This window comes from Schistocerca gregaria, chromosome 5, assembly GCF_023897955.1.
Source record: "Schistocerca gregaria isolate iqSchGreg1 chromosome 5, iqSchGreg1.2, whole genome shotgun sequence".
Lineage (NCBI taxonomy): Eukaryota > Metazoa > Arthropoda > Insecta > Orthoptera > Acrididae > Schistocerca > Schistocerca gregaria.
In genome coordinates, this window is record NC_064924.1 from 449511972 (window position 1) to 449528360 (window position 16389).

Here is a 16389-nt window from a genome sequence, read left to right on the forward strand (position 1 = left end):
GAGTTGACCACCAGTAAATCATCTGGTCTCTTCTTAATATGAAGATTATTTGTATCTAAACCTTTTATGGCTGCTGGCGAGTCAATGACAATGTGTCTTCTTGAATAGTGGACACACTTCTAGACCAAAGTAAGTGAGTATAAATCTTTACGCATATCATTCTAGTATCTACTGATAGTACTGATTCCATGAACCTGGTTTGTGAAAGATATATACTATAACAAATTTTATTAATGAACAAATATACTGGGATAAATGCATTGGGAAGTAGGTAGTAGTACCTCCAGTTGAGTATCGAACTGTGATTCATATTTCCTGCTCGGCCCACATATCAATATGGAGGACAGGTCAGAGATATTCAAAGAGATTTCGGGATTATAGCCAGTCATCATAAACTTCACTCCACAATGTTTTGACTGGACACCTACCAGTCATCGTCAGGTGAGCCATAGAAGACTGATGAAGAAGTACTCCCTACACCTTATACAGTGCATTGAGAGCATTGCCACGCATCCGTCAGTCACGGTGACAGAAGCAAAAGGCATTCAGCAAAGAGTAACACAATCAAACCCAGGTACTGCAAATGCTTGCCTCCATTTTGGCCAGTTTGGGTCCATCTCAATCTATGTCACCTGCTGCATCACCCCTTTGACCTCCTGTTTCGCCTTTCATTACCCTGGTCATTTATCTCTGCCATCTATATTGACTGATGTTACCTTATGCTGTGCTTTCTTTTTGTCTTGGTTATTGCCTCACATGTCTTATACACAACTTGACTCTTTATGCTCTGAATTTTCTGCCCTATTTTCTGCGGGTTTGGGTTTTGCCAACAATTTCACGGCCCACATTACTGTGAAACCTCCGGTCACACTCCGTTTCTTTTGGGCTTGCCAGGTGCCAATGGCGCTCCATGACCAGGCCAAGGCGGAGCTTGACCCCCTTTGGGGTCATCCAACCAATCGCATAAAGCAAATTGGCTAGCCCCTTAGCCATTGTCAAGAAGGCATCAGGACAGTTACACCTTTTCAGTGATTTCCAAGTTTCTATCAATTCTCAGTCTATCATTTACATATATCCTTTGCTAAGCTTGCTGGTGATCAGTATTTTTCCAAGATCAACCTCTCTCAAGCATATTTACAGCTTCCTGTTGATGCTGAATGAAACGGAAAGAGTTCAAAAAAGTCACCCAGAACCCTGGGTTGGGGGTGACTTATTGGATGTGATGCGAAGAAAAGATTGATTGTTGGGGACAGCACTACATGATTACACAATCTTCCATCTTTAAGCTCTCAGGTTCTCGAATGTTACCCAGTGCAGCCCCTAATAAGCATTTAATGACCTTAATACTGACAATTCTGGGTTTTCAGTTTCAATATATACTGCCATAGAATATATCAGACCATTTACTCCAAATAATATCCATAGAATGAATATGATATTTAACACACCAGAAGACATAACCTCCATCGTAAAATCTTTAAAATAAAAAAATATTGCTGTGGTTAAATTAAAATATAAATAAAGTTAATTAAAGAGAGCTCTTCTGAGATTAGTAACATAGTGAATTATTTGTGCAACAAGTCATTTATTACAGAATCATTTCCCAGTTGGCTAAAGTATGCTGAAGTTAAGCCTCTTTGACAAAAGGAGATAAAGAAATACTGTCAAACTTTTGCCTTGCTTCATTTTCATCAGTGCCCTTGAAAATATTAGGTAATCTAATGTACAAGTGATTTCTTATCCACCTTTCTGCATCTACACTCTTTATTAACAACCACAACACATACAAGAATTACGTAGGCTGATAACTGCAAGCCAAATAATGACAAGGTTAGAGAAACATTAACAGAACTATTAACTGTCCAAGTACAGTGTCCTATCACTGACGACTGAATGCACATCGGCATGGAGCTGGTCTGACTCAAAAACATTTGTGTGCACAAGATGGAGGTGTTTTGCTGTAAAAATAACAATATATTTTTGAGTAAATGAGAATACTGTGGTGCAACCTGCCCAAATAGCCACACTTGTTAGCACATCACTTCAAGGATTTGGGTAGGCGTGCCGGCCCATGGCTGAATCCGTCTGCCAGATTAACAATCAGGGCTGGTGTGCCAGCCAGCCTGGAAGTTGTTTTTAGACAGTTTCCCACAATGTAATACCTACGTGCTGTCTCACAATTTACAAACATTTGGAAACAATCTCACAATTTCAAATGGGATAACACTAGATGTATATAGATAGGGTGCACAAATTCTGCCCTTGGGGGAGGAGGGGGGGGGGGGGTGATAGGGTGCACAAATTCTGCCCTTGGGGGAGGAGGGGGGGGGGGAGGGGAGTGATGACAGGAGCAGCATCTGGTCCCTTCTACCACTAACAGTGCCAAAACCAGATTAGCATGCTGCACTTGTGACGATATGGAATATGGCCGGGAAAAGAAGAGGAAGAAGAATTTTTTGGTGTAAAAGACAGGAAACAATGGGTGTAAATAGGAAGAAGACCAATATTAAACTACGAGTTGTAATCCAGCTGAGAATTAGTTATGTCTGGTGTCACCCAAAGTTCCACCTTAGGGCACTTACTTTTTATTGTGCATACTAATGACTTTTAATCAGCAGCATAACCAATAACCAGATACCAAGTCTGTTTTGTTTGCAGGTGATACAAACATTGGAATAAAAAGCAAATAAAGCACAATTTCAGAAATAGTGTTTGGTGAAACTGTCATGGAAATTAATGAACAAATCCTGGCTAATTTTATTGTCACTAAAGCTATATGTGTTTCAGAACTTTTCACAGTGTACAATGATTGCTAATAAATTCAATTGGGAGGAGCATACTACAGAACTGTTGAAGCGCATCATTCCATAATGTCAGACAGTATCATTTTTTTGGGGGTAACACATCAATCCAAGCCAATATTTTGTGAGCCGAAAAGTATGTTGTTGAAACTTGGACACACAACACAACCAAGAATGTTAGTATGAGTTTATTAGACTGTGGCATGTATACCAATCACCATTACATACACTGAACACAGTAAGATAAGCAAATGCTTGCAAGCAGTAAAACAGTAACTGAGTGCAAGCATAGTGCAGCAGGGTTCAAACAGGCCCTCGTCTGTGGTGGGCTCTATTGGTAGTTCACAGTATTGCTCTTTCATGGATGATGACAGATTACTAATGCACACAGCTTTCAAGTATGTGCACATTACTTCATTCTTCTTCCCTTTGGCAACAGCTCGGATTCGTGAGATATCCATGGCATCTCCCTCCGCGAGGCTCTGACTGAGATGACTTGCTGATATTGGGGCGTTTGGACAGAAGGCTTCACAATCCTCCTCCTCGTGTCAACACGTAAAGTAGGATGGGTGACGTCAGTGCAAGTTCCATGTCCACATCAAATCCAGGGACTGGTGGTCATGGTGTACCCCCAATTGGTGGCTGAGATGGAGGAGACAGCTCTGACATAAATGGCAGCTGCATTGGCATTGGTAGCGCTATTGGAGAAACTGCACCAGGTTCAACCACCAGTGACGGGGGACCCTCATATGTCATGGCAGGGACCCAGCTGCATCAGGCGATCCATCGAGCAACACAGACTGCCATGGCGATGTTGGTGTCCTGGCCAGGGTTGTCCAGTCATCCATACACAGGTGCATTGGGTTGAAATGATGTGCACAGAGGCCCTCTTCCTTGTGGACATTGTAGAGCAAGGAGCTGTAGAATCAGGGATGACAGCGGGAAACATTTTGGGCTCCGACCAAACCCACATGCCCAAGTAGCCACCCCTGGCTGGAAACAGGATGATGACTGCATAGGTTGGTGTACCTGCAGATTGTAATGTAGTCTTAAGTTTAGAAAACTCCGTTTCACATGCCTGCAACCAGTGAAAACATGTTTCCTTATGCAGCAAGGCACGTAACGGTTGTGAAGCCAACGCTGCACCCGGCAAAAACCAATTATGATAAGCAATCTTACCTAAAAAATACCTGGAGTTCCTTGACTGATGTATGGTGCAGAAGAGCCATAATATCAGAGACATTCTAACAAAGAGGTTTGATATCAGCAGTAGAGATCCTGAACCCAAGATAAACAATAGAAGGCTGAAAGAAGTGGCACTTTTCCAAATTGCATTTTAACCTGGTGGCCTGTAACACCAAAAAGAGCATTTGTAAGTTGTCAAGATGTTCAGCAGGGGAGGAGCCAGAGACCACAATATCATCAAGATAGCTGGCACAGCCACACCTCATGAGTTGCTCGAGAAGCCGCTGAAAAATCACCAGGGAGCTGGCCGTGCCAAACCGTAACCACAAATATTGATACAAGCCATAAGCCATGTTGATGACCAAGAGCCATCTATACAGACAACAGCATGCATGTATTTGTTATAAGCCAAATATCAAATGCCGGACATTCTGGTACAAAGTGTGTTTTAATCAAAGACAAAGTTTCTTCACTTGGTGTGTAGTTTCACACAGTTCTTCATAACCAACTAGGAGAAGATTACATGGCTCTCAGACATATAAAGATACACTGTGAACGAATATGCTATTTTCAAACAAATCAAGAAACTGGGTGTTATACAAGAGGGGAATAATAATAATAATAATAATAATAATCATTTAAAATAATAATAATAATAATTTAAAATAATAATAATAATAATAATCAGAATGAAATTTTCACTCTGAAGTAGAGTGAGTGCTGATATGAAACTTCATGGCAGATTAAAACTGTGTGCTGGATCTACACTCGAAGTGCTCTACCAACTGTGCTACCCAAGCACAACTCACGCCCCATCCTCACAGCTTCAATTCTGCCAGTATATCGTCTCCTACCTTCCAAACTTCACAAAAGCTCTCTTGCGAACCTTGCACAACTAGCACTCCTGGAAGAAAGGATATAGCGGAGACATGGCTTAGCCATAGCCTGGGGAATGTTTCCAGAATGAAATTTTGGAAAGTAGGAGACGAGATACTGGCAGAATTGAAGCTGTGAGGATGGGGCGTGAGTCGTGCTTGGGTAGCTCAGTTGGTAGAGCACTTGGCCGCAGAAGGCAAAGGTCCTGAGTTCAAGTCTTGGTCTGGCACACAGTTTTAATCTGCCAGGAAGTTTCAATAATAATAATAATAATAATAATAATAATAATCCCCGTGGAGGCCCGGGGAAAGAATAGGCCTCCGGTATGTTCTGCCAGTCATAAAAGGCGACGAAAAGAACAAACCACTAATAGGGCTAACCCCCCTTTTGTGTGATTAGTTGGTTCAGGACACAACTAAAGAAGCCTCGGACAAGTGCCGTCATAGTCGGGGACGAAGCTTGAACCCTAATCCCGCCCACAATGGTAACGACACTGCTAGCCAACTGGAAAATGATTTAAATCCAAATAGAGGTGTTTTGCAGGATATGCTTCCTGCAACCACCCTAGAAGGAAAACAAAGACAGAGGATGAGATGGTCAGATGAAGTAAATCGACACCTCATGTTCTGTTATTACCAAGCAACAAACCTAGGAACCAACACAACTGGATACAGATCAAAAGTATACACAACATTTATTACCAGAGACCCAGAATTAAAATTTTTAACAGAACAACGACTAGCTGATCAGATCCGTGTAATAATCAAAAATAACAGGATACCCCAGGCAGAATTAGAAAACATCAAACAACAAGTACAACAAATACTGGAACAAAATAATGTGCAATCAGAAGAAGAAGAAAATACAGTAATGGACTCACACATCCCAGAGCAAACAAACAAAGAACAACACGCATCAATTAAATAACCAGAGGAAAACGAAATCTTAATAGTGCCACCAGAACAAGTACAAATAGAACACGAAGTGACACACATGTTAGATATAGAAGAAAAATTTCAGCTGACGTATATATAGAATACAAAGACACAAATACAGACATTAGACCATTCTTGCATAGAGCGCCAAATAACCCACAAGTCGAAACAACTATAAAACTATCAACACAATCATACACAACAAAATAAATGAAAACACAACTATGGAAGAGTTACAACTACTGGTTTATATAGGAGCACTCACTACACTAAATATACACACTAGGCAGAGATCAGAACCAACCAACACACAGAAGAAACCCACAAAACCAGCATGGCAACACAGGCTACAGATCAGAATAGAAAAACTGAGAAAAGACATTGGACAGCTAACACAATTTATAAGACATCAAATGTCAGAAAAAAAAAAAAAACGAAAAAGGTTAGGTAAAATTTCACAACAAGAAGCGCTAGAGCAATTAGATGAAAAGAAGCATAAATTACAAGCATTGGCCAAACGACTTAGAAGATACAAAAAAAGTGAAAATAGAAGGAAACAAAATCAAACATTCAACACAAACCAAAAGAAATTTTACCAGACAATAGATAACACACACATTAAAATAGACAATCCACCAAACATAACAGACATGGAACACTTCTGGAGCAACATATGGTCAAACCCGGTACAACATAACAGGCATGCACGGTGGATAGAAGCAGAAACAGACACATACAAGATGATACCACAAATGGCTGAAGTGATAATTTTGCAACATGAAGTCGCCAAAGCAATTAATTCTACTCACAATTGGAAAGCCCCTGGAAAAGATAAAATAGCAAATTTCTGGCTAAAGAAGTTCACCTCAACACATTCACATCTAACTTAATTATTTAACATAATGATGTAAATAAAATAGAAAGAAACTTCCACGTGGGAAAAATATATTAAAAACAAAGATTCCAAGACTTGCGAAGCGGGAAAGCGCCGGTAGACTGGCACAATAAAATAACACACAAACACACACACAAAATTACGAGCTTTCGCAACCGGCGGTTGCTTCGTCAGGAAACAGGGAAGGAGAAGGAAAGATGAAAGGATGTGGGTTTTAAGGGAGAGGGTAAGGAGCCATTCCAATCCCGGGAGTGGAAAGACCTACCTTGGGGGGAAAAAAGGATAGGTATATACTCACGCATACACACACACATATCCATCCATACATGTATATACAGACACAAGCAGAACATATGTCTGCTTGTGTCTGTATATGTATGGATGTGTGTGTGTGTGTGTGTGTGTGTGTGCGTGTGCGTGTGCGTGTGCGTGTGCGTGTGCGTGTGCGTGTGCGCGCGCGCGCGCGCGAGTATATACCTATCCTTTTTTCCCCCTAAGGTAAGTCTTTCTGCTCCTGGGATTGGAATGGCTCCTTACCCTCTCCCTTAAAACCCACATCCTTTCATCTTTCCTTCTCCTTCCCTCTTTCCTGACAAAGCAACCGCCGGTTGTGAAAGCTCGTAATTTTGTGTGTGTGTTTGTGTGTTATTTTATTGTGCCTGTCTACCGGAGCTTTTCCCCTTGGTAAGTCTTGGAATCTTTGTTTTTAAAATAAATTATTTAACAGTTACATTGCAGACCCATACACATTCCCTGATACACTTACACATGGAATAACTTATATGAAACCTAAAGATCAAGCAGACACACCAAACCCAGCTAAATATCGCCCCATAACATCCTACCAACAATATACAAAATATTAACTTCAGTCATTTCACAGAAATTAATGACACATACAACACAGAACAAAATTATAAATGAAGAACAAAAAGGCTGCTGCAAAGGAGCACAAGGATGTAAAGAGCAACTGATAATAGATGCAGAGGTGACACATCAAACTAAAACTAAACAAAGGTCGCTACACTACGCATACATTGATTACCGAAAAGCTTTAGATAGTGTACCCCACTCATGGTTACTATAAATATTGGAAATATACAAAGTTGATCCTAAATTGATACAGTTCCTAAACATAGTAATGAAAAATTGGAAAACCACACTTAATATCCAAACAAATTCAAATAATATCACATCACAGCCAATACAGATTAAGCATGGAATATACCAAAGAGACTCATTAAGTCCTTTCTGGTTCTACCTTGCTCTGAACCCACTATCCAACATGCTAAATAATACAAATTATGGATACAATATTACTGGAACATACCCACACAAAATCACACATTTGCTATACATGGATGATCTAAAACTACTGGCAGCAACAAATCAACAACTCAACCAATTACTAAAGATAACAGAACTAATGAGCAATGATATAAATATGGCTTTTGGAACAGACAAATGTAAGAAAAATAGCATAGTCAAGGGAAAACACACTAAACAAGAAGATTACATATTGGATAACCACAGCGATTGTATAGAAAAACAGATGCCTATAAATATCTAGGATACAGACAAAAAATAGGAATAGATAATACAAATATTAAAGAAGAACCAAAAGAAAAATATAGACAAAGACTAACAAAAATACTGAAAACAGAATTGACAGCAAGAAACAAAACGAAAGCTATAAATACTTATGCTATACCAATATTGACCTACTCATTTGGAGTAGTGAAATGGAGTAACACAGACCTAGAAGCACTCAATACACTTACACGATCACAATGCCACAAATATAGAATACATCACATACATTCAGCAACAGAAAGATTCACATTAAGCAGAAAGGCCGGAGGAAGGGGATTTATCGACATAAAAAGCTATATTATGGACAGGTAGACAATTTAAGAAAATTCTTTCTAGAATGAGCAGAAACTAGCAAAATACACAAAGCAATCACTCATATAAATACATCGGCTACACCATTGCAATTTCATAACCACTTCTACAACCCTTTAGATCACATAACATCAACAGATACGAAGAAAGTAAATTGGAAAAAGAAAACACTACATGGCAAGCACCCGTATCTTCTAACATAGCCACACATCGATCAAGACGCATCCAACACATGGCTAAGAAAAGGCAATATATACAGTGAGACGGAAGGATTCATGATTGCAATACAGGATCAAACAATAAACACCAGATATTACAACACGCATATTATTAAAGATCCCAATACCACAACAGATAAATGCAGACTTTGCAAACAACAAATAGAACCAGTAGATCACATCACAAGCGGATGTATAATACTAGCAAATACAGAATACCCCAGAAGATATGACAATGTAGCAAAAATAATACATCAACAGCTTGCCTTACAACATAAACTTATAAAACAACACGTTCCCACATACAAGTATGCACCACAAAATGTACTGGAGAATGATGAATACAAATTATACTGGAACAGAACCATTATAACAGATAAAACAACACCACACAACAAGCCTGACATCATACTCACCAATAAAAAGAAGAAATTAACAAAACTAATCGAAATACCCATGCCCAATACAACAAATATGCAAAAGAAAACAGAGAAAAAATTGAAAAATACATCCAACTGGCTGAGGAAGTCAAGAATATGTGACATCAGGATAAAGTTGACATTATACCAATTATACTATCAACTACAGGAGTCATACCACACAATATCCACCAGTACATCAATGCAATACAGCTACATCCAAACTTATATATACAAATACAAAAATCCATAATTATTGATACATGTTCAATTACCCAAAAGTTCCTAAATGCAATATAACATATACCGTATAGTTAAAAGGAAGTCACGCTTGATCAAGGTCCGCGTCACTTTCTACTTCTGACCAGACATAACGTCTGAGATAAGAAAGAAAGAAAGAAATAATAATAATAATAATAATAATAATAATAATAATAATAATAATAAACAAAAGCTATAATGCTCAAAAGTTGCAAAAAAGCAACTTATTTTCTACAAAATGTCTTAGCCGTTTTTATTTTAAATCATTACCTGTTTCACTTTCTATGTGTGCATTCTGCAGTATCTTCTGCTGGTGGTGCTTTTTGGTGATGACTTCCCTGGGTTGTTTATGATTATAATATAAGGTTCCATTGATAACCTAACACACACACAAACAAAATCAATTACCAGAAGAAACTGACAATTTCTATTCGTGATTTCAAATAGTCTAATCTACATACAGTTTTAATGGTAAAAGTAAGCATTTGTCTAAAACATCCCCAAGTTAAACATCACAGCATATATCATGCAAAAAACCTATATTCAAAGAAAGATAGGGCTGTTCAAACAGCAATTAGATATGAAAACTCAATGCCAGCTTTCCATAACTGAAAGAATTTTCCTATGTTACTGGCAAGAATGAAAAGTAAAACGGCAGGTAGACTGTATATTTGTGTAAGGTAAAAACATTTTACTCAGATACTCAGCTGAAGACAGAAAAAGTATGGGACAATGAATTACAACTGATTCAAAAAAGAGAATGAATTGAGATTTAAGAGAAGTAAATAAACACACACAGCAGAACAGAATACATTTATAGTACATGTTGATGCTCATAAATACACTATATGTACTTCAACTGAAATGGTGATTAAAATAAGTAGTTCATGTTTAGGAAAAGCAGTACACAAGTTGCATGTGTCTGATACCTTTACAATTCTACGCAACACTGACTTGAGAACAACTTTAAAAAAATTATTAGTCACTCCGTGTGCACATCATCTGATGTTCTACATACAAGGACTGAAAATCCCTGTTAGCTACATAGGAAGTAGAAGTGTCCTTTGTAAAAATGCAAGAGAAGTAGTTGTGTCTCATAAGCAGTATTGATGTTACAGACGTGTAACTACATTCATTAAAAATACCAATGCATTCAAATAAATATTTGGCTATCATTAGAAGATATACATCAGCTATTTAATTTAATTGTGAAATCAACCTCTTTTCTCTAAAGTTGCAGTTTTTCTAATAAATCACTGGGTTACATTTAGCTGATGGCATGCACAGTGTTAACAAAAAGTGATACTGTGTTATAATGCAGTAAACAGATTCAGTTTTTAGATCTCTTTGTTTTTTGTTAATAAATACCTAGCATCGTTCAACATCTCTGAATGTCCTCTTTAAATGCATGATCTCTGGAATATGACAAACAAATTAATGAATGAACAAGAATCTTAGTCTATCATGGACTACATGGGACCAGCCGCGAATGTAGGAGAACCTCTTGGAAGCTGTGACAGTGGAAGACAGCTATGTCAGACTGAAAGTTTGTACTGCATTATCAAAGTGCTAATATAGTATTTAAGATACACTGAAGTGCCAAAGAAACTGATATGGGCATGCATATTCAAATACATAGATATGTAAAAAGAAAGAATACAGCACTGTGGTCGGCAACAGCTATATCATACAGTAAGTGTCTAGTGCAGTTGTTAGATCAGTTACTGCTGCTATAATGGCAGGTTATCAATATTTGAGTGAGTTTGAATGTGGTGTTATAGTCTGGGCACAAGCAATGGGACACATCATCTCTGAGGTAGCGATGAAGTGGAAATTTTCTTGTACGACCATTTCATGAGTGTGCCATGAATGTCAGGAACCTGGTAAAACATCAAATCTCCAACATCGCTGCAGCCAGAAAACAATCCTGTAAGAACGAGACCAATGACAACTGAAGAGAATCATTAATGTGACAGAAGCGCAACCCTTCTGCAAATTCTCAATGCTGGGCCACCAACAAGCATCAGCGGGCAAACCATTTAACGAAACATCATCAATGTGGGCTTTTGGAGCCAAAGGCCCACTCCTGTACCCTTCATGACTGCATGAGACATCTACATCTACATCTACATCTACATCTACATCTACATCCGTACTCCGTAATCCACCACAACTAGCGTTTTCTCTCTCTGTTCCACTCCCAAACAGAACGAGGGAAAATGACTGCCTATATGCCTTTGTATGAGCCTTAATCTCTCTTATCTTTGTGGTTTTTCCACAAAATGTAAGTTGGCAGTAAAATTGCACTGCAGTCAGTCTCAAATGCTGGTTCTCTAAATTTTCTCAGTAGCGATACATGAAAAAAATGCCTCCTTTCCTCTAGAGACTCCCACCAAAGTTCCTGAAGCCTTTCCGTAACACTCGCATGATGATCAAACCTACAAGTAACAAATCTAGCAGCCCACCTCTGAATTGCTTCTGTGTCCTCCCTCAATCCGACCTGTAGGGGTCCCAAACACTCGAGCAGTACTCAAGAATAGGTCATATTAGTGTTTTACAAGCAGTCTCCTTTACAGATGAACCACATCTTCCCAAAATTCTACCAATGAAGACGACTATCCGCCTTCCTCACAACTGCCGTTACATGCTTCTCCCACTTCATATTGCTCTGCAATGTTACGCCCAAATATTTAATTGTAAATAAAATAGAAAGAAACTTCCACATGGGAAAAATACATTAAAAACAAAGATTCCAAGACTTACCAAGCGGGAAAGCGCCGGCAGACAGGCACATGAACAAAACACACAAACACACACACAGAATTACGAGCTTTCGCAACTGGCAGTTGCTTCGTCAGGAAAGAGGGAAGGAGAGGGAAAAATGAAAGGATGTGGGTTTTAAGGGAGAGGGTAAGGAGTCATTCCAATCCCGGGAGCGGAAAGACTTCCCTTAGGGGAAAAAAAGGACAGGTGTATACTCGCGCACACACACACACACATATCCCATATTTAATTGACGTGACTGTGTCAAGCGCTACACTACTAATGGAGAATTCAATCATTACGGGATTCTTTTTCCTATTCATCTGCATTAATTTACATTTATCTATATTTAGAGTTAGCTGCCATTCTTTACACCAATCACAAATCCTCTCCAAGTCATCTTGTGTCCTCCTACAATCACTCAACGACGACACCTTCCCGTACACCACAGCATCATCAGCAAACAGCCGCACATTGCTATCCACCCTATCCAAAAGATCATTTATGTAGACAGAAAATAACAGCGGACCTACCACATTTCCCTGGGGCACTCTAGATGGTACCCTCACCTCCAATGAACACTCACCATCGAGGAACACTCACCATCGAGGACAACATACTGGGTTCTATTACTTAAGAAGTCTTCGAGCCAGTCACATATTTGGGAACCAATCGCATATGCTTGTACCTTAGTTAGGAGTCTGCAGTGGGGCACCGAGTCAAATGCTTTCTGGAATTCAAGGAATATGGCATCTGTCTGATAACCTTCATCCATGGTTTGCAAGATATCATGTGAAAAAAGGGCGAGTTGCATTTTGCAGGAGCAATGCTTTCTAAAGCCATGCTGATGCATGGACAGCAACTTCTCTGTCTCAAGGAAATTCATTATATTCGAACTGAGAATATGTTCGAGAATCCTGCAACAAACCAATGTTAAGGATATTATTGATCTGTAATTTTGAGAATCCGTCCTTCTACCCTTCTTATATACAGGCGTCACCTGTGCTTTCTTCCAGTCACTCGGGACTTTACGTTGGGCAAGAGATTCGCGATAAATGCAAACTAAGTAAGGAGCCAATGCAGTAGAGTACTCTCTGTAAAACCGAATTGGAATCCCATCACGACCTGGCGATTTATTTATTTTCAAACCATTCAGCTGCTTCACAACCCCAGGGATGTCTATCACTATGTCCTCCATACGGGAATCTGTACGAGACTCAAACGGAGGTATGTTCGTATGATCCTCTTGTGTGAAAGATTTCTCAAATGCTAAATTTAAAATTTCAGCTTTCGTTTTGCTGTCTTCCGTTGCCAGGCCAGACTGATCAGTGAGGGAATGGATGGAAGCCTTCGACCCACTTACCGATTTTACGTAAGACCAGAATTTCCTTGGGTTTTCAGCAAGATCTTTTGCTAAGGTATGACGGTGGTAGTGGTTGTATGCTTCGCGCATTGCTCTTTTTACAGCAGCACAAATCTCTACTAACTTTTGCCTGTCCTCATTCTCCCAATCTTTCTTGTACCGCGAGTGCAAATGTCTTTGCTTCCTGAGCATTCTCTGAATTGCGCTGTTAAACCACGGTGGGTCTTTTCCGTCCGTAACCCACTTTTTCAGCACATACTTCTCCAACACATGATTTACAATGTGTTTAAAATTTGCCCATAATTCTTCCACGTCCATCGTACCGGAAGTAAATGAAGTTGATTCATTTACTAAGTGAGATGCTAACAACTGCTTATCTGCTCTTTTTATTAAGAATACTCTCCTAGCCTTCTTGACCGACTTCTTAACTTTTGTAACCATAGTCGTAATGGCAACATCATGATCACTAATCCCTTTCTCAACACTGACACCGTCAATGAGGTCTGGACTGTTTGTGGCTACCAGATCTAAAATATTTCCATTATGCGTTGGCTGTCGATTTAGCTGTTCAAGACAGTTTTTGGTTAATGTGTTCAAAAGTAATTCACATGACGGCTTGTCTGTACCACCTGTAATGAATCCATAGACATCCCAGTCTATACTAGGTTGAAGTTGCTTCTGATTAATATAGCATGATCCGGGTACTTCTGCGATACAGAGTGTAGACTACCTTTGAATGATTCTAGAACTGTCATGGTGGAACCTGGTGGCCGGTAATAACACCCCACAATTAACTTTATTTCCCCTAGCCCTATTAAACGGGCCCAGATAACTTTACAGTCACACTCTACTTCGACCTCAGTAGACACAATGTTTTTTGTCAACTGCAATGAAGGCACCACCTCATACGGTGTCTAAACTGTCTTTCCGATACACGTTCCAACCATCACTAAATATTTCAGAACTTCCTATCTCAGGGCTCAGCCAGGTCTCAGCCCCGAGAATAATTTTCACGACACACACTTCCTGCAGGGCAGTAAATTCAGGAACTTTATTCTGAACATTCTGAAAATTTACTGCTAATATCTTGATAGCTGAAGTGTCTTTACACTGAGCGCATCCTGATTTCCCTGCCTGCACGTCAACTGGTGAGTGTTCATCAGGACACCTCGAACTACTGCCTAGCGTAAAAAACCCCAATGTGCACGCCACACAAAGCTTTACGCATCATCTGGGCCCATCAACACCGCCATTGGACTGTTGATGACTGGAAACACGTTGCCTGGTCTGATGAGTATCATTTCAAATTGTATCGAGCAGATGGCCGTGTACGGGTATGGAGACAACCTCATGAATCCATGGAACTTGCACTTCAGCAGGGGACTGTTCAAGCTGGTGGAGGCTCAGTAATGGTGTGGAGCATGTGCAATTGGAGTGATGTGGGAGCCCTGATATGCCTAGATATGACTCTGACAGGTGGCACACAGGTAAGCATCCTGTCTGATCATCTGCATCCATTCAGTCTCTGTACATCCATATTCTCAGAGATGGTTGTGGGACTCAGCTGTACAATACAGAATGTCAAATTAAACACCTTTCAGACATCTAGTTTCCAAACTTATTTTATTTGGCTACCAGATTCAGTGATTTACTATGCCATATTCAGGCCCCTGACCAATGTATAGGAAGATATATCTCGATTCTGATCAAAACAGGAGCCAGCAATACTGCTATTAGGAGATTTCTGCTTGCTCTAGTGATACTTTCAAGTACCGCTATAGCAAGACAGAATTGCTCGCCCCTGTTTTGATCAGAACCAAGGTGGAATCTTCCTACTCGTCGGTCAGGGGCCTGAAGATGGTGTAGCAAATCGCTGAAGCTGATCGGCAAATAAAATAAGTTTGGAAACTACACAGCTGAAAGGTGTTTAATTTGACATCCTGTGTCCATTCATGTCCACTGTGCATTTTGATGGATTTGGGCAATTCCAGCAGGAGAATGCAACATCCTACACTTTCAGAATTGTTACAGATTGGCTCCGGGAATACTCTTCTGAGTTTAAACATTTCCGCTGGCAACTAAACTCCCAGACATGAATATTATTGAGCATATCTGGGATGCCTTTGAAAGTGCAGTTCAGAAGAGATCTCCACCCCTTTGCACTCAACAGATGTATGGGCAGTCCTGCAGGTTTCATGGTGTCAATTCCCTCTAGCAGGCGAGTCCATGCCATGTTGTGTTGCGGCACTTCTGGATGCTCGTGGAGGCCCTGCAGAATATCACGCAGGTGTACCAGTTTCTTTTGTTCTTCAGTGTATAAGGTAAAGATCATGGTTCAAGTCACTGTACAGAACACTGTCAGTAATTCGGATTACTGGAATATATAATGTATTCCAGGAGAAAATTACTTCAGAGGAAATATGAAGCATTGACATACGTGGACAATAAGGTGCAAAAAGTTGAGATGTACATGCTTTCAACTCCAGATAATCCCAAGATATAGATTACACAAATGACAAACAAGGGAGGGCATGGGACAGAGCTCAACAATTTCACTGAAACTGTGTAAGTAGAAACAGATAAGTGTCTCACCTGACTGGGCCATAGGAAAAGGTAAAATGCTCTCTAAAGGGCAGTGTATGGGATTTTTTTCCCAGTAACTATCAAGTTAGTGATGTGATGAAGTCATCAGGCACACTCATTAATATATTTAACTTAATTGAAATCATTTTAATTTAATTCCTCTACATATTTAAAAGTTAATTTCC

At 39.7% G+C, this 16389-nt stretch overlaps 1 protein-coding gene across 8 annotated transcripts in view; it reads right to left on the minus strand.

Moving 5' to 3' along the window:
• The window catches only part of LOC126272418 (mucin-17-like), an 84289-nt gene that overhangs the window by 40666 nt on the left and 27234 nt on the right, over positions 1-16389 (minus strand). For 7 of the 8 annotated variants that reach the window (XM_049975257.1, XM_049975258.1, XM_049975259.1 and 4 more), the window contains one exon: positions 9766-9874. In XM_049975257.1, coding sequence (XP_049831214.1) covers positions 9766-9874 — 109 coding nt within the window. Of the gene's footprint in view, positions 1-3980; positions 4110-9765; positions 9875-16389 lie in introns of those variants that run through there. The other variant, XM_049975262.1, reaches the window with a different exon arrangement.